Source organism: Rana temporaria, chromosome 5, assembly GCF_905171775.1.
Source record: "Rana temporaria chromosome 5, aRanTem1.1, whole genome shotgun sequence".
Lineage (NCBI taxonomy): Eukaryota > Metazoa > Chordata > Amphibia > Anura > Ranidae > Rana > Rana temporaria.
This window is the reverse complement of record NC_053493.1, coordinates 220,794,715-220,818,174: the sequence shown is the minus strand read 5'-3', so window position 1 is coordinate 220,818,174 and position 23,460 is coordinate 220,794,715. Positions and strand designations below refer to the sequence as shown.

Genomic DNA, 23,460 nt, shown 5'->3' with positions numbered 1-23,460 from the left:
TGGCCCTGTGCCCAGATCGGTGATGCCACGGTCACGGACATTCCAGTGTGGTGCTCTCCCAGAACTAGCCCACCACACTGTAGCCGGACTTTGGATATAGCCCATTCGGCAACTGTTTAAAGGACTATTGCTTTCCAACGCACATTGCATTTGTCATAACACTGTAAAAAATTCCAGTCACTAATTGTGTGCATTACTTTAAGCCTTGCACATATTATTAGAAAATCAGACAAACAATAGTCAGTTTTTCACTGAATGTTAATACCATGCTGAAAACGAGAATACCATTAATGGTACATTTTTTTTAATGACGGGAAAAAGTTTTACGTTGGTAGCTACTTTCTAGTGTAGAATTGCAAGTGGTATAATGTGTGTGTGTGTGTGACCCTTTATTTGCAAATAGATTACATAAAATCAAATTACTGTACATAGAATATCTAGCATCGCCCTTCAGAAAAAAATTTTGAACCGTTGAAATCGGCTTTTGAAAGCAGTGTAATAATGAACAGAAAATGTAAAAATAGGGAAATGTATGTCCAATTTTCTAATAATGTATACTATGCTTTACTCATTTTCTAAGAATTGTATTTAGGGACAGAGCTCTCATACATCTAATACTGATAGAAAATCATAGTTCTAGTTTGGTTTTGCATTCCTCTTTTATCAGTATACACATGAGTTATTTGAGTAGAGAAGCACAGTACTGATAGAAGCTGATTTGGAAATTGCATCACATGCATTATAATTGTAAACTATAGGTACAGTTTATAACACAGTCCTTTTGAAAATATCTTTCTTATATGTAATTCGTGGCACTGTGCATGCATCATGGTACAAAACAGTATTGATTTGTGTTTTTACAATAAATATTGGAAACAAGGAGACATCCTTTTTTAAATCCTCACCCTGTAAAAGGACACACACACACACACACACACACACACACACACACACACACATGGTGGTGGTGGAAGGAAAGAAAATTGCTTGATTCTCCCATCAACACTGACATCAGTCAGTATTGATAGGGGAATGCCTCCCGCAGTGCTATTGTGTTCTGCCGGTGGGGGGCATAAAAAGCTTTCCTGGCTGGCAGAACACAATGAGCAGTAATTGAATGTACAGAAATGGACAGGTTGGTTGTACCCAAGTAGATCCATCCCCTGTCCATGCATGAATCAAATCTCAGCCAGTCCTTGCTAAACTGGAAACATTTTTTATCCATGTGTGGGTAACTTAAGTTCCAATGGTGGGGGAGAAAGGCGATCAAAAGAGGGTGAAAGGAGGTGACAGTTATGATAGGTAGGAAGATAAGACACTGAGGCATTTTTTAGGTGCTAAAGGGCTCAAAATAATGCATGCAAAGCACCTGGAAAACACCTCCCCTGCAGCCCCAGTGTGAAAGCCTGAGTGCTTCCACACTGGGGCGGTGCTCTTGCAGGATGTTAGAAAAAGTCCTGCAAGCAGCATCTTTGGAGCCTTAGGAGCGGCCCTTCAACCGCCCCTGCCTATTGAAATGAATGACCTCCGCTGCCGAAGCACCTGCAAAGTGATTCGGCAGTGGTGCATTTCTTGTGCATTTAACCCTTTCTTCAGCCGCTAGTGAGGGTTAAAAGCACCCTGCTAGTGGCCAAAAAGCACAACTTAAATGACGGTAAAGAGCCGCTAAAACTAGCGCCGCTTTACCACTAACGCGGAGTGGTGCCAGTGTGAAAGGGGTCGAAGATATATAATAAAAAAAAACATTGTGACTCTGCCAATCTTTAAAAGTCTTAAATCTTTAAAATGTTTCGGTATTTTGTCCACTTTTCTGGTGCAGACGTTGACAGTATAAAGTGAAGGTTAAGATACAGAGGAGGAGCACCCTTGTCTCAGTGTGGTGTACTATTGCTCATAAAGTCCTCTAGCAAAGATGGTAGTTGAGGTGCTAAAATTGGAGTGTGGGTGAAATCTGAAAGGGGCTGAACTTTCCAACTCAGAACTTTCAAAGAAGAATTAAAAGAACTCAGGAATATATTGTGGCACACCTTCTGATATAACACTGAAAAATCAAAAGGTTTACTGTATAGTTTAAACATTTTGTAAATTTGGACTGTAAGGCAAGAGATACCTTAGACCTACTAAGACACTTTCTTAAATATTCCAATTTAGTGTGTAAGTTATCCTTTTATAATGAACCACACTAGGTATGCTAAATGATGTTGGAAAATCACAACTCTTTAATAACAGCTGATCGTTCGTAGCTGATGCTTTATGTTTTGTAAGCCTATTTCGGCTAGGTTTACACTAGCTTTAAAAGCAGGTGTTTGGTGAGCATTTTTGAAGCTTCACAAATGTCAAACTTGTGTACATTGCAGCACCCAGTGTTGTTTACATGATTGTGTCAAAATAGTGTCATGTTGCTTGTCTTCAAAATTGCCTTGACATTTGTCGTTTGCCAAGCTTTGCAGATACCTGAACGCTTTGATTGATGTCAATGTAAATGCACTGCAAACTCAATGCAAGTGCATCACAAATGCCACTATGGTGTTTACAGTATGTTTGAGATGTGTTAATAGCAAAAATGATAACCCAAAAATCCATAGAATAAAAAAGCAATACAGGGGGGGCATCATGCAAGCAGTTTTTATAATGCCATTGACGCTTTTTTACGCATTTGGTGCATTAATGGGTGCTCACATTTCTTACATGTCTAAAATTAACATAAAATGGTGTGGTTTTTGTCCCAGCCAAGTAAAAATAAACTAGCACAGTGATCAAAATACGGGTCAATGCCCTGCTAAAAGGTATGGCAATATAATGGGCAAATTGACAAATATGTACAGATTTGTTTTAAAGCTATTGTTGCACAAAGGGGTGCATACCAAAACTTGACACGTTGTTGTTACAAAAGTATTAATTATCCCATGACATGAAGGGGTGGAGTTTTGAGTGAAGGGAAAAAATAGGGATAAGTGTTAGGCCTCGTACAGACGAGGGGACAGTCCGCTAAAAACGGTCCGCCGGACCGTTTTCAGCTGACATGTCCCCTCGGAGATTTCTGTCTGATGGTTGTACACACCATCAGACAGAAATCCACGCGGACAGACAGCGCGGTGACGTGTCCGCGCCGTCGCCGCGATGATGACGCGCCTACGTGTGCGATGCTGGAAGGTCAATGCTTCCACGCATGCGTCAAAGTGATTCGACACATGCGAGGGATGGCGGCCGCTCGGACATGTACGGTGAGTCTGTACAGACGACCGAACATGTCCGACGGACAGGATTCCAGCGGACATGTTTCTTAGCATGCTAAGAAACATGTGTCCGCTCGAAAACGGTCGGGTGGACAAATGCCAGCTGGAAACCTGTCCGGTCGGCTGTACACACGACCGAACATGTCTGCTGAAACTGGTCAGCGGACCAGTTTCAGCAGACATGTTCGGTCGTCTGTATGAGGCCTTAAGTGCCAGGGATAGGTTACATGACAGGGAAATAGGAGCTAACATTAAAAAATATAGTTTTAGCACTGAAATCTCTTCCCTAACATTAACTGTGCCAAGCTCTTGGGGCCAGATCCTCAAAAGGGATACGCAGGCGTATCTGCTGATACGCCGTCGTATCCCTGTTTCTAACTATGTGGCTGATTCAGAGATCCGGCAGGTGTAATAGTTTTACACTGTCGGATCTTAGGATGCAGTACCTCGGCCGCCGCTGGGGGCATTTCTCGTCGAAATTCCGCGTCGGGTATGCAAATTAGCACTTACGGAGATCCACGAAGCGGTTTCCCTTCGTGAAGTCTCCGTAAGTTGTTAGTTTGCAAAAGCAAAATTAGGGCTGCTTTTACAAAGTGTAAAGTTAGTACACCATGTAAAAGTAGACCCTTCTTTCCCGCGACGCTGTCAAATTTGTTTTTAATTTTTTTTTTTCCGACGCAACTTTTTTTACCCGGCGCGATTCACAAAACTCGGCGCAACGTAACTTCGCGCAAAGCACGTCTGGAAAATCACGTCGGGAGCATGCGCAGTACGTCGGGCGCGGGAGCATGCCTAATTTAAATGGGACTCGCCCCATTAGATTGGGCACGCCTTGCGCAGGACGGATTTAAGTTACACCGCTGAAAATTTCTAGGTAAGTGCTTTGTGGATCGGGCACTTAGGTAGAAATTTTGCGGCGGTGTAACTTAAATCCCAAAAATTAAGTTGCGCCCGCTGTATGTGGATCTGGCCCTTGGTACCCAAATCTAATGTAGTAGCTTTGGCTATATGCAACTCACAATTTTTTCTATAGAGGTTAGGCTTACCACCTAACACCTACCCCCAGGATTTTCCCTGTTTTTGAATGGTGGACTCGCTGACCAATAGAGAGGTTTAGGTTTATTATAAAAGGAACATGTCAGACTATAAATATAAGAGCTGCCACTGCTGACTTTTTTCAAATTTGTAATTATGTCAGCTCCATAGCAGTCATTGTTACCTTTCTCTCTTTTTCTGTTTTTCAGGTTATTGTCAGGACACCTGATATGAACATGCTTGTTCCAAGTCAGTTACTAAGAAATTAAACAAAACTTAGGATAACAGCCCTGGACTATGCACCTTCAAAAACAGGTTAGCATTGGAATTTTCCATATTTCTATTTAATGAGGTTTCTTGTGTGTTCCTGGTTGCTTGGTTATATAGGCATGTACAAATTAAGGGCTGCACACTTGGGAATTTAGGATACGCCATAGTGTTCTTTCCAAAAGTTTCTTTAGACTCAGGCATCGGAGAACAAAAACCCCACAGATGATAGCACTGCAAAGTGGAGCAGATTCCATTTTTTTTATTTGCTTGAATAGGGGTACCAGGAAGTTTGTAAAGTTTGTTTTTATGAGAGTTAATAAGCTACTAAAATTAGTTGGTGGCACTGTTTCTCTTTCTTTTGTCCCTATAAACAATTTTGTGTACTGTAGCTTTTTGCCATTTTACTGGAATGTTCAATTATTAAGGCTTGACATGTTTGGTATCTATTTACCACAACTGGGTATTATATTGTGTTTTTATCAACATTTTAGTGTATTTTCTGCAGAAAATATGTTTTGATAAACAATTATGCAAATATTGTTTAAAATAAAATATGTAATCTGCCATTGTGTTATTTCATAGGACCTCTTCTTTCAGAAAATATATACCGTATTTATCGGTGTATAACACGCACAGACGTATAACACGCACCCTAACTTTAAGAGGGAAGTTTCAGGAAAACAAAATCCACAGCCCCCTGCGTAAAACACGCAGGCACAGTTTACCCTCTATTTTTAGAGTAAAAAAGTGAGTGTTATACGCCAATAAATGCAGTAACTGTTTTGGGATCTTAATTTGTTTTTTTAGCACAAATGCAAATTTGTATGTATGTTAAACATAAAAAAAATGCCCTGGACCTCAAGTGGTTAAGGAAACATGTAAGGCTTTTAGGCAACATGTATGTGATGCTCTAGGTGTGTTTTGCTAAATACTACACTAAAGATGAAGATAATATTTTTTTTTCACACCACATTGGTCCAAAATGCAGAGATGTTAATGTAGTGTTTAGGAAAGTATTTTGCTAGGCCTTTGTGTTTAAGAAATAACTGCACACACATCATTTTTTCTTAAAGACTAACTATTATTTCAAGAAAATATTTTTTTTAAATCTTCGAATGATAGCCTGTTTTTAAAAATTGTTGCAGTATAAGTGCAAAAAATGTAAACATTGGCCCGGATTCACGTACAGCGGTGCATCTTTGAGCGGGCGTAACGTATCCTATTTACGTTACGCCTCCGCAACTTAGATGGGCAAGTGCAGTATTCTCAAAGCACTTGCTTCGTAAGTTGCGGCGGCGTAGCGTAAATAGGTCGGCGTAAGCCCACCTAATTCAAATGTGGAACAGGGGGGCGTGTTTTATGTAAATGTTATGTGACCCGACGTGATTGCCTTTTTTCACGAACGGCGCATGCGCCGTCCGTGGAATATCCCAGTGTTCATTGCTCCAAAGTACGCTGCAAGGATGTATTGGTTTCGACGTGAGCGTAAATTACATCCAGCCCCATTCACGGATGACTTACGCAAACGACGTACATTTTTCAAAATTCGACGCGGGAATGACGTCCATACTTAACATTGTTATGCCGCATGTATGCCACCCTATAGCAGGGGTATCTTTACGCCGGGAAAAGCCTAACGTAAACGGCATATCTGTACTGCGTTGGCCGGGCGTACATTCGTGAATTTGCGTATCTAGCTGATTTACATATTTCTAGGCGTAAATCAGCGTACATGCCCCTAGCGGCCAGCGTAAATATGCAGTTAAGATCCGACAGAGACTTACGCCGGTCGGATCTAATAGAAATCTATGCGTAACTGATTCTATGAATCAGGCGCATAGATACGACGGGTCAGACTCAGAGATACGACGGCGTATCTGGAGATACGCCGTCGTATCTCCTTTTGAGAATCTGGGCCATTGACACCATTTTATTTATTCTAAATGTTAATTTCTCATAACAAACCTATGAAAGAAATGTACCTATGCCCAGGCAAGGGACACTGGGGCATTTGTGTATTCCTAACAGGTACCAAAATAACTTTAAAACAAACAATCTTTGGCTTTCTCATTCTCAAAGATTACAATAAAGACTCCAATGTTGGGTTTTGATCAGTTTCTATCAGCTTAGAAAAACCGCTAGTTATTTACTTTTGAAAACCAACAGCCTGCCAAAAACTGCTCTCCTACAGAAGTCCATTGCCTATGTTGTGAACTTTAAAAACAAATTTCTTCACAATGCTTATAGATATAGAAATTATTATGACTTGATTCAAAGTGCTTCTTCTGCATATTCAGATTATGTGAACACTTTAGTCTCCATGATATGGGCACACATTTACATTAACAGTGAACTGTTTGTGCATAAAAAAAATATGTTTCAATTTTAAAAAAAGACTTATATTGGTATTTGGATTGCATCATCATTTTTTCCCCAACTAACACTATTTAAGTGCATCTGTACATCGCTTTATTCTGTTTACACGTTCATATTTCTAAAAGAATTCAAACTATAAATAACTATGTTAGAATGTATCTACTGAGAAAACTGCTGCAAGAAAAATTATTTCTTTCATCACTGGGTCACTCTTGCATTTCTCTTTATTGTGTGGTCTGTAATAAGCCTGAACTACCACCGTAACACCTTATATTTTAGGCTCTTAGGAGCCCACTTGAAGGCCAAACACTCGTTCTCCACAATGGCATATTTACATTCCCAGGAGGTCAGCTCTCTATTAAGGTTGGTCTTAGGGTGTGCCACCCCATTTATCAGTTGCAACAAAACTGCTCCTAAGACAATTTATTATGCATTAATTTTCACTAATTAAAGTTGGGGGTAAAATGGGGGTATTAAGCATCTACACAGGGCTGGTTTCAACCCTCAAATGCTCTCTGCCTTTTGGGTCAAGCTGATCATTGTGGACTACGCCAATTCTGTATGGCTTTGACTTAGGTGATTTGGGGCTTTTCTACTTCCCTTTACAATGATTTACCCCAAGAAACCAGTTAACAGTTATACAGTTTTTGGGATTGGCCATATAACCAGCATCACAGGTGGCATCAAATACAGCCTGCATCTTGGGTAAATAACTCTCCAAATCTGTGCTTAAGATAACCATGACATAAATATATAAGTGGATGCATAGTTTTAAAAGGACCTAATAATATGGTCTATCATCCACTGGAAGGAAGTTGAGACTGCATGCAAGCCAAATAGTAATCTTATTATCTTATTTACTGAAATTTCACTTCCATTGTAGAAAAGGCAGTTTTAGCTATAGCCTGGTCAGTTGGCAGGACTTGCCAATCATCTCTAGAGAGGTCAAGATTGTTGTATTGTTTTATGACATTGGTTAAGCCAGCTAGGTCTGAGAAAACATCTGTTTCATGACAAAATATATTTAAACTGATTATGGTTGACAGAGTTCCAGCAACATTTACCTCAGGCACTGTTGTTGGTCCCATGAAAGTTAGGGGGCTTGCTCAGTAAGACAGTTTTTATCTTTCCACAGCTTATTAAAATGTATGTAATAGTTTTGGTAGGACTTTTTTTTACTTGACTAATATACTCATAATTCCTATACTTATATAATTGAGCTCCCCACCTTGCTCTACAATTTCTAAGGACCCTTTCCATTTCACATGTACATGGACAATACACTTACAGATCCTTGCGTAACATTGGCCAGAAAAACAAAAACATTTCAATACCTGATCTTTAGTTTTATCATTTCCAAAATGTCCTCCTAAAATATGTGAATGGGCCAAATCAATAAATGGGGCTGTGTAATAACAAGTTGATTGACTACTACTCTGAGTCCCCATACCTCATCCACTTTTCCATGGACATAATGTGTATTAGCTTCCAGCTCATGGGGCACCCAATTAATTACTTTTACCTCCTCCCTGGGGAAGCTTAGGGTGAGGTCCATTTCCTGAGCTTTTTAAAAGTTATCCAGCAATAAGTGAAAATCAGGCAAGTCTATCTCTGAATGGCTTCCTCTGCTTCTACTGCCAACACCTCTAGTCAAAAACGTTCTGCCTTGCTAGGGGTTACTACTACTACATTATCTGGGAATCAGCTTCAAGAGATTTAAGGATGCTGTGATTTAATACTGGTTTGGGCACATTGTTCTTTCACGCCCTTATTAACTTTTACTACAAGCCCCAGAAGAAAGGAAAATCACACCACAATATTGCACTGTTCATTAAATTTAAGGTTAAGATCAGAGTGTAGTTAGACTCTGATCCAGATTGTTAAGTGCAAAACAGGGTCTCTGTCTCAGCTTGGCTGTGCTGCGGGCTATTCTGCCGGGGTGTGCGTGCCACGCAGTGTTCCTGGTTCAGGGGCCATGCTGGCCCGGAGCATCTAAACAGCGAAGGGAACCCAGTGAGTGACTGGGTTCCCATCTTTGAGTATCCCAAGCTGTACTGCTGTTCGGTGGTGAGTCAGTCTGAAGAGCGCCATTGAGAGGCTGGTGGTCCAAAAGGGCCGGGACAAACCCCTGGGGATGGAGGTAGCCCGACACTGAGGGATTGATCACCTGTCAGACGGTACCTGGGTGGCAAGTTGAAGGGGATCCAGGCGTAACTCATATAAGGAGGAAAATCTACAAGAATTCAATCCAGAGAGGGCCTGTGGCAGAGGTATCTTTCTGAGGCTCACTGAGAAGGGTCTGTGGCAGAGACTTTTCCCCAAGTTCAAGTTCACCGAGGAGGGTCTGTGGCAAAAACTTTATCCTACAATTGTCCGAGTGATACTCCGGCTGCCAGGTCAGTGAGAGAGGCCTGTCCGGGTACACTAATCCCACTCTGGCAGGAGTGGCGCAGAGAAGTGTTACGCTTGGGAGCAGGACTGTGAGCAGGACTGTTTCCCTATCATCACGCCTGAATCTGCTATTCTTCCTTCTTCAACTTTACTTTCCTCACCACAAGTTTACTGTTTTTACCCTGCATGGTCAAAGACTATGCAGTGCATTTTGGTTATAAAAGGTTTTGACCCAGCAAAATCACACATAAATTTGCGCATTCAAATTTTAATTTGGTGGATTCATCTCAAAACCATGATTAGAACAAATAGAAACCTTATCTCTGTTCTCCATGTTGAACACATGCAACCAAAGGAAAAACCACGTCTGACCTTGTACACATTTTAGAACTACACTCTCATACACCAAATACCATATGATCACAGGCTGTAGTGTTTATTACTATGTGAATTTGTAAAATAAATAATTTTTAAGTGTGTTTCTGATAGTGTAAAATATATTTTTGAAATAGTGGTTGCTTGACAGACTTACTTTGCTATACAAAATCCAAAGACCAGAAAATAACAATTAGTTATAGAGAACAGTGCAGTCTCACAATCAAAAAAAAATAAAAAATAAATTGAGAGCATCAACTCCATTTATGTTTTTGTTAGGTGACTTAACCTCATCTCCTCCTTAGAAATATTTGTTTATTTTATCATTTACATTTTTGACATTTTTAATAGGATTATGGATTTATAACTACAGAAAGTATTTGCTCATGTAAATCCAAATGAACCTGACTGGCCTTTAACATTTCAAAAATAACAACAGTGTTAAAGTAAAAATGCTAAATTGTAATATTTCCTCTTACCGTCCTTAAACGTGGTTACTGTGTTTTTTTTTTTTATCCTTTTTTTAATTTTCACCTGGTATTCCCAGCAGTAACACATTATCTGTCCTAGGGTGACAACGCTTACTTAATGCACCATATTTAGCAAGAAACAACATTGTCACCTCTTCTAAATTTTGTTTGACAAACCAACCCAAATCACACACATTACTAATAAACACCTGAAATTTTGTTGGGCTTTGCTGATGCAAACAAGCTTTGCAAGATTGGGTAATATGTTTAAATGTATACACAAAATATACTGCACACGTGCAATATATATATTCCACTTTTACTGCATCTGTTTTTTTAGGTTGCTTGCTATTGCAAGGAATGTTGGTGTTACAGAAATATGATTTGTCATGGAACAAAGTGTTATTCAAGTTTGATGACCTAAACCTAATCATAAATATTGCTAGTCATACCCTTGTAGATATAATATATATATTCATTAAACAGAAAGTAGTTTGACACACTATAGTTTTACAATACACTTTTAACAATCTGATAGTAGCATGTTTTTACTGTTTAGTGCTCTTTTCCTTAAACTAAATGTTTAAATTTTAGAAACCTCTTGTTTCATTTATTACTGCAAAAATGTGTGCAAAAATGGAAAGCAATGACCAGGGGTTTATGCTCCAATAATTTTAATCAAGGTCGGTTGGTACACTTTGATGTGTATTAGTCTCTTGGTGCACTACTAAAAGGATGCACAGGCTTTGTAAATGCTTTTAGAGACAAAAATCATCCTGCAAGGCTTGTACTTGTAGTAAATATGCTCTCACTGGATTATATGTCCAAAAACTAATGATGCAACTGCAGGAAAATGTTTTCTTATGCACTTAGCTTAATCTCACTTTACAAAAGGGGTTGTTTAGAGTAGCATGCTGCTGACAACGTAATACTTTGGAATAAACATTAATATTGTATTTGTCTGTTTTATAGCATTCATTTTTTTGTAATTGGGATCTTATTATTGAGTTGTCATGATCTGCATCATAAAACTTTATGGTTTTGTTTTCCATGTTGCTCATTCTTAAATGCTGTATTGTTTTATTGCATATATAATAAAACAGTTTTACTGTGCATCCTGCAGATATCAGTTTTGCACAGTTCCACTGCTACTTATTCTTATGTGTTTCTCAGTTTCCATTTTAGACTGACTTATGGGTCCATAAAATGGAAAATTGTCTCTAATAAAATATTCTTGGAAATGTTTCACAATTAATAAGAAGTGTGCCTAATTCTTGTGTGCCTGTTTAATACACATATTAGGTGTAATAATATGCTGGCAATGCTGTGTAAACCAAATGGATAAAGGTGAAAGGAGTAAACATTTAATATTAGTGAAAACTTGAACTACTCAACATTTATTATTATTATGCACACACATTGTATAATTCTTAGAGACTTAAAGTTTAGCATTTGTATGAATTATAAATTGCTGGGTCTGAACTTCTGAATGTTTTAAAAGCATTGCAGTTTAGTTCTAAAAATGCAAGTCTTTTAACAGAAAATCATTCTTTATATTGTTAAGAGTTGGGAAGAAAAACAGGGTAATGCACTGCCAATAGGAGAAGAGGAAAATGTTGGTGTTAACTATATCAAATATAGACATGTTGTACTGTAGGTTAAAATGTTGTACTGCAGGTTAAAAAGTTAAAGGGTTTTTTTATTGCTGCATGTATATTGTGGGTGTGAAGCCATAGGATGCATTAAGTTGGAAAAACATGAACCTTTACAACCCCTTTAAGTTGGCTAAATGCATACCAGGTACATCAGAAAAAAGTTGTTTTCTTTAAAAAAAAAAGGAGAAAAGTTGGTGTCCCAACCTCCATGCTACAGAGTAGGGAGACTTGATATCTATGGGGAAGCAGGGATCCCTTTGCAGAGGTCTGGCTTGGTTCCTGCTGAGTCAAGGCCAGGATCTCAAATCAGCAGGGAGATTGCTGATTGAAGTTCTATAGGTCTGACTGGAGGATGTGTCAGATCTATGCAATAAAACCACTGCTTCCCCATAGAAAGCAAGGGTCCTGCTCTGAAGTTATTAACATAAGTTTTTTTTTCTAGGAAAAAAAGAACTATAAGTCACAGAACATTTTTTTTAAGTTAATGCACCACAAATGTAATTTACTAATCGAACCACTTTTCAGAAGGTTTACTCCCCCCCCCCCTTCATGACCAGACCATTTTTTTGCAAAACACTAATGCGTTACTTTAACTGGCAATTGAGCAGGTGTGCATCGCTGTACTTTATTTCCCGCAAATAGAGATTTCTTTTGGTGTTATTTGCTCTATGTACAGTATGAAAAAGAAGCAACAATTTTGAAAAATAAAATAAAAAATGCTATAAAACATTCCCAATAAAAAAATGCAAAAAATCTAATTTATTCGTCAATTTAGGCCAATATGTTTTCTGCTACATATTTTTGTTAAAAAAAAAATCCCAATATGTGTATATTGATTGGTTCGCACAAAAGTTACAACATCTAAAAACTATGGTTTATTTTATTTTTATTTTTTACTAGTAATGGCAGCGATCAGTGACTTATAGTGGGACTGTGACATTGCGATGGACAAATCAGACACCTAACTGACACTTTTGGCACTTTTTGGGGACCAGCGACACTGTGATACCAGTAATACAGTGATCAGTGCTAAAAAAATATGCACTGTTACTGTACTAATGACACCCACAGGAAAGTGGTTAACATCAGGGGCGATCAAAAGATTACATTTGTTCCCTAGGAGTGGTTGCTAACTGCGGGGGAGGTGCTTTGACTGGGGGTATGTAAAGATCCTGTGTTCCTGCTTAGCATATTCCCCACTCACAGAATGGCGACCTGCCTTGTTTTCATAGGCAGACCTCTGTTCTGCCCTTCTCCTGAATGATCGGTGAGTCCTGGCGGACATCGCATTTGCCGGACCCACTGATTGGCTTCCGCTGTTGTTACTGAGATAGAAAGACACAGGCGGCAATGGAAACATAAATTCTAACTAGGGTTTCATACTGTAAATGTTGTTCTTTTATTGGTGAATATGAGTACTGATACTTTTAGTATAGTACTTGTCGACACTGAGTAACGATACTTTATGGTGTGATTTGCATCAATACAACAAAAAATTTTGCAAATCACACTGCAAAGAATTACATGCAATTTGAAGAGGAATGTGGTGGGATTCCTATTCAAATCGCATGCGGCCTGCCTCTGCATCTCCTCCAGCCCTAAGAGCACTTCCAGAGGCCCTGATTTATATAATTGGTGCACACCTATATAGATTATTTTGCATGTGGCCAGATATGTACTGTGAGTTCTAACATTTTTTAAACTGCCCACTAGATGGCACTTTAATCCCTTTCTATACACACACAGGAGCGGTGGGGGGGGGGATCGCATGTGATTTGGACAGGAATCACACCGCATTCCAGCATGCAATTATTTTCGGTGCGATTTACACCAATTTATTTTGATGGAAATTGTACCTCAAAGTAGCGGTTTCGGTATCGGGGAGCATTTGGGCAAGTACAGATACTATCACACATGCTTGGTATCAACAATGATACTGATATAGGTGAATCTCTAATTCTAACCATTGCAATCTCTATTAAATATGTTTTTATTTGTATTGGTATAGCCATTGAGAGGTGTTATATCACTTCCTGTCCTAACAGGAAGTGAGGGAAAAATCTCCCTTAATAGAGACACATGAGAGCAAAAATCTTGGCAGTCTCCCAATCCAAAGCAAAAAAAGAGTTGCTAGAGTTGAATTTTACATGGACATATTTATTAGGCAGTGAATATGATATTCATCAAACATTCACTGCAGGTGAATCAAACACTCTAATTTAAATCCCCATTGTCTTTTATTGTAACATTGTATAGTTATTGTTACTGATCAACTATACAATTTTATTATGAATAGGTACACTATTACAAATAGTGAGCCATTATGATATAGCATATTAAAAATTTAAAATGCAACATTAACAGCTTGCAGTTTTGATAAAGTAATATTGAACTTGTGCCTAATCTAAGTTTCATACAACATATGTCAAGGGGCGGCAACATTGACAATAAATATAAATTATTTATAAATGGTTTCCTTCATAGCCATCAGATATCTGCTGGATAGATATATTGACTGAACATTAAGCAAATAATTGCTCCCATTGAATGATTAATCACACATCCCACTGTAGACAAGGAAGCAATTATAACTATAAAGTTCAGCTAATGTGACTGGTTTAGAGTGTATGTGTTTACCATACTACTAAATGTAATTCCCTTATGTAAAATACCTAATAAAAATCAATGTGTTTCTAATGAGACACTAAGATCTCATACCATTAAGAAATTAAAATGTCCAAGTATAGTACTGGCCTTATATATACTGTATATTGCATGCAATCTTTGACTAACAATTGGGGGGGTTACTAAAACTGAAGAGTGCAAAATCTGGTGTAGCTCTGCACAGAAACCAATCAGCATCCAGGTTTAATTGTCAAAGCTTAAAGCGGAGTTCCTACTAAAAAAAAATCTACAAATACTGCAGCTGCTGACTTTTAATAATAGGACACTTACCTGCCCCATGGTCCAGCGATGCGGGGGAACGAAGCCCCACTCGTCTCCCCCTCCTCTCCATGGTGCTGGCATTGTCACTGTGGGCGCCTGGCTGTTTCTTTACAGCTGGGCACGCACTGTGCATGTGCGAGCTGCGCTGTGCAACGTGACTGGTTGAGCAATCATCTGTGACCTGTGACGCATCCCAGATAATTGCTGGAAGAGAGGGGGGAGAGGTGAACTTCCTTCCGGCGCCGCGGTGCCCAGGGAGGAAGTGGGAGCTGGAACCCTCTAAAAAGAGGGTTTCCACTCCCCCCCCCCAAAAAATGACACGTCAAATGTGGCATGTCGGGGGGTCACCTTCCCTTAAAGTGGAAGTTCCATTTTTGGGTGGAGCTCCGCTTTAATTGAACAAGTTGAAATTAGAAGCTGATTGGCTACCATACACAGCTGCACCAAATTTAGTATTTTTCCGTGTTAGTAAATCTCTGCCTTAGTTTTTTAAAGCATTATTAAATATGTTTTACCTTTCTTTTAGCCCTGGTTCACATTGATGCAATTTGGCATGTCAAATTACATGCCAAATCTGTAAAAATTGCCAGCAATGGCAGCGCCCGAATCATTTCTGTACTACATTTGTTGATTTCGGGGTGCAATTTCCATTGAGATCTGAGCAGAAATTTGCACAGATGTCTCTGAAATCGCCCCCGAAGTCAGAACTGATATGCAGGAATGAAATTGTGTGAATTTCACTGAATATATTTTATATTATATGTATATTTTGATCCTTGAGGTAGATATCCACATATTTTTTTTAATTTGTCAACACTCTAAGCTAATACCACTACCTGCTCTAACAATAAAGGACCCTTTCAGTAATACAAGATTAAATCTCTTTTTTCCACCCTTATATTGTGGCCACATCTCTTTTTTCAGGACATTAGAGTAAACAGATTATTACAATTACAATCTCCTTAGAAATATTTGTGCATAGTAATCATAACTGCCCCATCACATTTCCCAGGGTAGGTTTTATGATTGTGACCTGTGTGTGTAATCATGGCTGCTTGCAATATCCGTAAGTGGTGCATGAGACAGGGTGAAAATAACTGGGAGAAAGGGATTTCACCCAGAACTGGACTGGATTAAAAGCATCATGGGTCTGGTGCGGAGGACTTTGTTACCCAATGAAAATATATGAACTAGAGACAATAAATATGAAAGTAAATAGTCCAAACTGTGGAAAAATTCTTTACTAAGACTTAAACTGTATCAATTTTTTTCATTAAAAAAGGAGCATTACTAAAAATTAACTTCTTTATTATAATATTATATACCATACCTTTCTTTGCCTTATATCACTATACCCACAGTACATCAATTTACAATTTTTTGTGAGATGTAGTAAAATTATCTGTTATAATTGATGCCCTGTGGGTGTAGGGATATAAGACAAAGAAAGGTATACAATATTATAATAAATATCCTACTGTCATAAAATGTTGTAATGACCCTCTCATTAAGAAAAAAATAAAGTTTTAATGCAACTTGTTTTGTCTGGACTATGCAATAGCATCATAATTATTATTACTATTTATTATTATTGTTTTTCAGACATTTAGTCTGCCCTTACCTGCTAGCGCCTGGTGGGAGTGGAGCAGATTTTGGAGTGGCAGTGATATAACAATATGATGTAAGCAACATCATATCCTAGCTCTCCCCTGCCTGGCCACCCTCCTGGATTTACAGGAGCCTGTGCTGGTGTGTGCACAAACTTGAAAAGGTGCAGCTGTGTAGGTGTAATGCTAGGGAAGCCTGGAATTTGTTTGTCAGGTTTCTGTAAAAGCCATGTGTCAGAATGCACCCTGAGTTGAAAGGGCACAGCGTCACAGGCCCAGCGCTATGGAAGCCCCAGGCTTTTGTAAAAACCCTGCATAGGTGTGCATGACGCGCCCTGAAGTGAGGTGGAAGGGTGTAGCCTCACAGGCCTAACACAATACTACAGAAGCCAAATACCAGGCTTCTGTTAGTACTGCACTGCCAGGACAAGGTCATACAGGACCCAGGGTGAAGATTATGAATTGCACCCCCACCAGATGGAGTCCCCAGTACAGTACCCTTTTACATCAGTTATCCCCAATAGAGTCCCCCTTCACATCAGGCATCTCAAGTAGACACCACTTTACATCAAGTGTCCTCAATAAAGTCCCCCTTTACATCTGGTGTCCCTAATAGAGTCCCCCTTTACATTAGGCATTCCCAATAAAGTCCCCCTTTACATCAAGTGTGCACAATTGAGTCCCTCTTTACATCAGGTGTCCCCAGTAGAGTCCCCCTTTACATCAGGTGTCCTCAATAGAGTCTCCCTTTACTTCAAGTGTCCCCAGTAAAGCCCCCCTTTCCATCAGGTGTTCCCAAAAGAGTCCCCTTTACATCAGGTTCCCCAGTAGAATTACGCTCTGCATCAGGTGTCCCCAGTAGACATCCCCTTGAAATCAAGTGTCTCCGACAGAGTCCCCTTTTCGTCAAGTGTCCTGAGTAGACTCCCCCTTTACATCAAGTGTTCGCAATAGAGTCCCCCTTTACATCAGGTTTCCCCAGTAGAGTGGAACCTTGGTTTACGATCAATGCAGTTTACAAGCTTTTTTTAAGACGAGCAACTTTTTTTTTAAATCCTGACTCGGTTTGCAAATTCAAGCCTCTGCGGTGTGCAGTACCACATTTGGCCAAACGGTGACACTCAGAACGGTTTGGAGCCATTCGGAAATATTTGGAAATACTCGTAAACACTTGGAAATACTCTGTTCCCGAGTGTTTCTGAGCTTTTACAAGAGTTTCCGACTGCATCTGAACCGTCTCTGAGTATTTCTGAGTCTCTCCAGGTATCTCCGGCACCCCCCAATCCCTGCGGTATTAAATGCAATAGAAGTCAATGCGGAACTAATTATCTTTGTTTCCATTGACTTCTATGGGGAAACTCGCTTTGATATGCGAGTGCTTTGGATTACAAGAATTCTCCTGGAACGGTTTAGGCTCACTGATGTAGTGGAACGAGAATTATTTTCAACAAATTTCACTTTTTTTTTTATTAGTGTGTGGGATTTCTAATGATGTGCACTGCCTGTTAAGCCCCACAAATTGTTCACCACTGTATTGTGGCTTCTAAAGAAATCTATATCTGCACTTGGCCACTTTATAGAACTGGAACTTATATGTAAACTTGCCTATAGCGGGAACGAATAAGAATTCATACATGACTCAGATAATACAACAATGTAGTTATTAAATACTAACCTGAGTGACATGCATAGATTTATGTCTCTCTTCTTTTAAACACTTTCATTAAAATGCTGTTTATTTTAAAGCCAAACTGATGTTTTAATGATGATGATTTCTACGAGAACTACATTCACTGTTTACAACAAGCTCTTAGCTACATAAAAGTCTCAGAGTGAAATGCAGGCATGTCTATCTTTTCAAAGATAGCACAAAGCACAGACTTAGCTTGTGTTAAATAATACACCGCTCATTAGTTACCGTAAACCTTTTTTTTATTATGATTCTAAACAGTGAAGTCCCAGCTAGACATGTTCATAAATATTCTGTTTCTAGCAGAGATATTAAGACTGTGTAGTCCACATGGGATCTCCCACGCATTCAAAGACATGCACATTATTTAGCTTCAATGCTTCCTTTTATGTTGGCTGCATTTTAACTTATTTAATTATTTATTTTTAATAATTATAATAATATTTTTTTGTTTATTTAAAGCTTCTGTCATTCATACTATTTAAAAACAAATGTTATTTGTCATTGTCTAAATGTTAATATAATTAGGAACTGCACAACTTAATATTTGTTTGGTGTGTGTAATTACAGAAAACCGTTGGTGAATATCAATAAGATGACAAGCGTGTCACCGAAGGAAATACTTTTTATGTGTGTTTTGCAACAGTAAGAGTTTTATGGTGAGGAACAAGCACAGTTCAAGCTGGATCCTACAGTTCTACAAGTGTTGGAGTTTTAACTACGGAGCTGTAGGGACAGCATTTCCAATGCTTACAAGGAACTGCTTATCGCTGCTTCTTTGGTTCCTGTTTGATGGAGGTCTCTTAACGCCACTGCATTCACAGCAACCACCACAAACTTCAGCATTCAAGCAAAAGGAAAATGTTATTATCACGATGTCGGGCAGGAGAACATTTGCACAGAGAGTTAAGCGTGGATGGGTATGGAATCAATTCTTTGTGCTTGAAGAATATATGGGATCTGAACCACAATATGTGGGAAAGGTATTGTACCTCTTTTGTTTATTATTACCTAACTGAGAAATGCACTGCTCGTTAGCTATTATTCATTAGTACATTATCTATCTATCTATCTATCTATCTATCTATCTATCTATCTATCTATCTATCTATCTATCTATCTATCTATCTATCTATCTATCTATCTATCTATCTATCTGTCTATCTGTCTGTCTGTCTGTCTGTCTGTCTGTCTGTCTGTCTATCTATCTATCTATCAATGTATCTATCATATTATTATGTATGTACTGTATTTGTCTATTTGTCTAAAACATTTGTTATGCACATGGCTTATATTGTATGTCCAGCCCACTGTAATCTCTACATATGCATATACTCTATACATTTACAAGTGTAATGTACATTTTATAATTTGTCTCTTTAGGTAAGTTGTTACTTTACTGTAGTGTAGCCCTTTAAGGGCTGCAGATGAATTGGGATCCCCCACCCTGCATAGCCAAGCACACCAAATTTCCACAGGCACTCAGAGTCAAAGAACAGTCTGTGACTTGTTTTTGTTATTTATTAAGTGATAATAACTTGGATATGGATTAAAAAGTATGGGATGCCCACTTGACTTCTGAACAACTTCAGGGGCAACTTTTCCTATTTGCAGTCTCTATATACACTCCACATCTTCCTCCAGCACTCACTTGCTTGCAGAGCTCAGCTGGGACACGTGTGAAGCTCTGACAAAAGCACTCAGATTTAAAAGCAATAGCCCTTTGTAGGCAGGAACCCAAGGCTCCTTAGTTGTATAGCAAAAGTTTATTCTCTCCTGTGGCTACTGGTTCCAGCACCATCTCTTCAGGCACTGCCAACCCACCTGGCTGCAGCTGCCCCTTTCACTAGCCCTCCAGGCTAACTTCTCCCCACAGTCCTCCAGACTGATACTCTCTCCAAGGTCCTCCAGACTGACAGTCACCAGCCCACCCAGCTGACTCTCAGGAGATCTTTCAGACATGCTGACCTGCTAATTCTGTCCTCTCTCCTTGCTCATGTGCCTTCAAGAAGGGGGGATCCTTTAAGCACCTGAGTTTCAGACCCAAGGTCACCCCCCAGGCTAGGGGGCACTATCAAGGGCCTCCAACACCCTACTTCCAGCCCCTTTTTGCTGGTGATTGGTCAAGGTCTTCATAAATATGCATGCCAGCCCCTCCTCACTCCCACCGTCTAGCTCTGGAAGTTTTTACCAACTTCCAGACCAGGGGGAAGTACCAGAGAGAGCTGTCAGAAGAGTAACTCCACCCAGGAGTCACTAAACCCTAACCCAGATTCACAAGGCAGGCCTGGCTCTCAGACAAGCCAATTTTCCTATTGTAACTAACCTGTTTACATCTAGCACACACAAGGGTGCTAAACAAAGTAGAGCTGTATTAGAAAAGGCAACATTCATTTTTCATTTTATTACATATCCCAAAAATAAGGAAATTGCTCTTCATTTCAAAATAGTGAGTGAAGCCATGAAGTCATTAACTTTTGCTCCATGGTTAAATGTGCATGTAGAACCACTGGTGTTTACAACAAATTAATACTATGGTCAATTATTACAAAATGCATACAGCTGTTTTTTAGGCGTGTTAGCTTGATTATTGGTGCAGTGTATAAATCCCATGGCTTCTATAAAGTAGTGCTGAGAACCAACAAGAAAATATAACCTAAAGAAACAAGGTGGGACTAAATCAAATTAAACTCTTCCAGTACTTTTGCTTGCTACACAGAAAATATAAACTGAGATGTAACACACTTACTCTACCCTTAAAGAAAAACATAATTTAAAAAATTAGGGACCATGTAGAAACCATAAACACCTTCATAAGGAACATATACTGTTCAACAAAGCATACAGAGTACAGTAATCAGAACAGAAAAAGTACACATGGGAGTATTGAATGAGGTGATATGGAATATACAGTCCAGAATGAGGTGCTGTAGGATAGGAGATGTGGAATAGGCACTGTACAATACAATGTACAGAATGAGGTGGTTGTGGAATAGGGACTGTACAATACAATGTACAGAATGAAGGGGTGTGGGATAGAGACTTTACAGTCTAGTGTTCAGATTGAGGTGGTGTGGCATAGAGAATGTGTGTGTGTCTGGGGAAAGAGGGTGTATATGCAATAGGGATACCAACAGTAGAGCTGCACGATTAATCGTCAAGAATTGTTATCGGAATTTTTTCCCCGTTGCAATCTTGACAAAGGGTTTTCCAATCTTCCCGATCTTTGGTATGCAGAGAATTTTCTCTCAGCTGTCAAAAGTCAAAGTCTGGGCAGTCTGCCAAGTTTTAAAATTTTTTATCAGTGGAACGTTAAGTCTAAACATTGTATCAATTTGTCTTTTACATAAAAGGAATAGACTTCTGTATGTAAATTAGGAATGTTTAACCACTTAAACACCAAACCTTTTTCTGACAGTTGTTCTTTTCAAGTTAAAATATATTTTTTTTGCTAGAAAATTGCTCAGAACCCCTAAAAATTATACATATACATTTTTTTAGTAGAGACCATAGAGAATAAAATGGTGGTTGTTGCAATATTTTATGTCACACTGTATTTGCGCAGCAGTCTTTCAAATGCATTTTTTGGGGAAAAAAATACTTTAATGTAGCACCCTGCTCCCAATGAGTGAGTGCTATATGTTAAAATTATAGTTTATCTGAGCAATAGTTTGGCTCAGAAAGATTGTATTTAAATTGTGGTTCTGCTTCAGTTCAGCTGGGTTGCACGTTTTTCCACTTGACAGTAGGTGTCACTGTCACCACTGGTCAAGGTTGGAAATGCAATAGGTTGAATGTATTGGGTACTCCTTTTTTAGAAGTGGCTCAGAGGGCATGGTCAACCCTCTGTGCATTCTGGGAGAGGGTATTTAAGTGGCAGACACCATTTTGTGGGGTTGGTTTTGCCTCATCCGGACCTGAGGGCCCTCCTGGCCTCAGGGATGTGTTGGTGGTTCCCACCTCGGGGCCACATTGGCCTGAGGCTCCGTTGCTGAGATGTGGGCCCAGGAGTTTCTGGGGCCTACTGATCCAGGGATGATCCTGTGTCACCTTGAATGCTGGAAGGGACCGAACAATTGAGAACTCAATTGAAGGATGCATCCAGACCAACGGTTACATCACAGTGCTGAGAGATCCTGGCACTGTGAGTGGTGTTCTTTTTATTCAGAAGTTAACCCATGGTGCGGTTACACAGGTCTGTGGCAGAGACCATTGAAACATTTCTACTTTCCCCTCTTTGATCGAGCTACGCACCGGCTGCTCGGCCAGTGTGAGCCTATCCGGTGGCCGCTGAGTCCAGCGTGGAGACAGTTGTTCCTCTGGACCTATTCGAATATTTGTGATTCGCAAGTAAGATACCTGAATCTCCTCTAACTCTCCATCCCTCTTTTCTGAAGTTTGCTTTAATAAAAAAAACCTCTTGTTGGGAGGGAGAAAAAGAGACTGGGTGTTTGGCGCAGACATTTCTTTCTCTAACCACCTCTTCAAGGAGAACCCCTAAGAGGAGTTCAAGGAATAGTAAGGTAACAGCAGGCCCAAATCTAAATCAGCAGCTCCTTCGGGGGTAATGCTACATTAATGAATTAAAAAAAATGTAAAAGATTTTATACCGCGAGAATCGCAAGAGAATTGTGATCTTTATTCTAAGCAAAAAAATTGTGATTCTAATTTTGGCCAGAATCGTGCAGCTCTAACCGACAACAATAAAAACCTGACAGAAATACTCCTCTAGCTGGTCTTGAATACTGTATGTCCTAGTTGCCTGCTGCTTAAAAATAAAAAACACTAGTGGCATTGGGACCCAGAGCACCTAGGAATAGATGGGAAGTACATTCCCTGGGTTCCCAATGTCAGAAACATGTCTATAAATTACGAGGCTCTGTTTGTACAATATCCCAATCATTATGAATGCAAAGTTAGCCATGAGGCTAAAAGGAATGCATTTAATTGTTCCAACTACTATCTTTAAATTAAGGTTGTAGTAACGTCTCTTGTTAAAAAAAAGAAGATGTGGTTAATGTCATAATGAGCTAGCATGCAGATTACCTGTAAAGCAGATCCTTCCAGAGGTGCACTATGACCTCTGAGAGGGCTTCCACTTTCACCTAGTCTTCCTTCTGGGTACACGCGCTCTGGCCATTTGAATGGGTGGGTAGCGATGATGTCACTTTTATGCAGGCTCACAGGCATCATGATCGCAGCACAGTGCTGTGAACGGACAGCACACTCAAGTGTGCGTTCCATTCAGAGCACAGTGCACATGCGCTAGTTACACCATCAGCTGTTACAAATGAGAATATCTCCTAAATGGTGCACAATTAGGAGATGATAACATTACCTATAGGTTAACCTTATTATAGGCTTATCTATAGGTACAAGTTAAAAAACAGACTTTAAAACTACTTGAAG

The 23,460-nt window shown here is 39.4% G+C and overlaps 1 protein-coding gene across 2 annotated transcripts in view; it reads left to right on the top strand.

Annotated features, from left to right (window-relative positions):
- CDH12 (cadherin 12) overlaps window positions 1-23,460 on the top strand; it is a 1,098,816-nt gene that overhangs the window by 741,854 nt on the left and 333,502 nt on the right. For both annotated transcript variants that reach the window (XM_040353560.1, XM_040353563.1), the window contains 2 exons: window positions 4,481-4,586; window positions 18,622-19,034. In XM_040353560.1, the coding sequence (XP_040209494.1) occupies window positions 18,708-19,034 (327 nt within the window). In that variant the 5' untranslated portion in view covers window positions 4,481-4,586; window positions 18,622-18,707. The remainder of the gene's footprint in view (window positions 1-4,480; window positions 4,587-18,621; window positions 19,035-23,460) is intronic.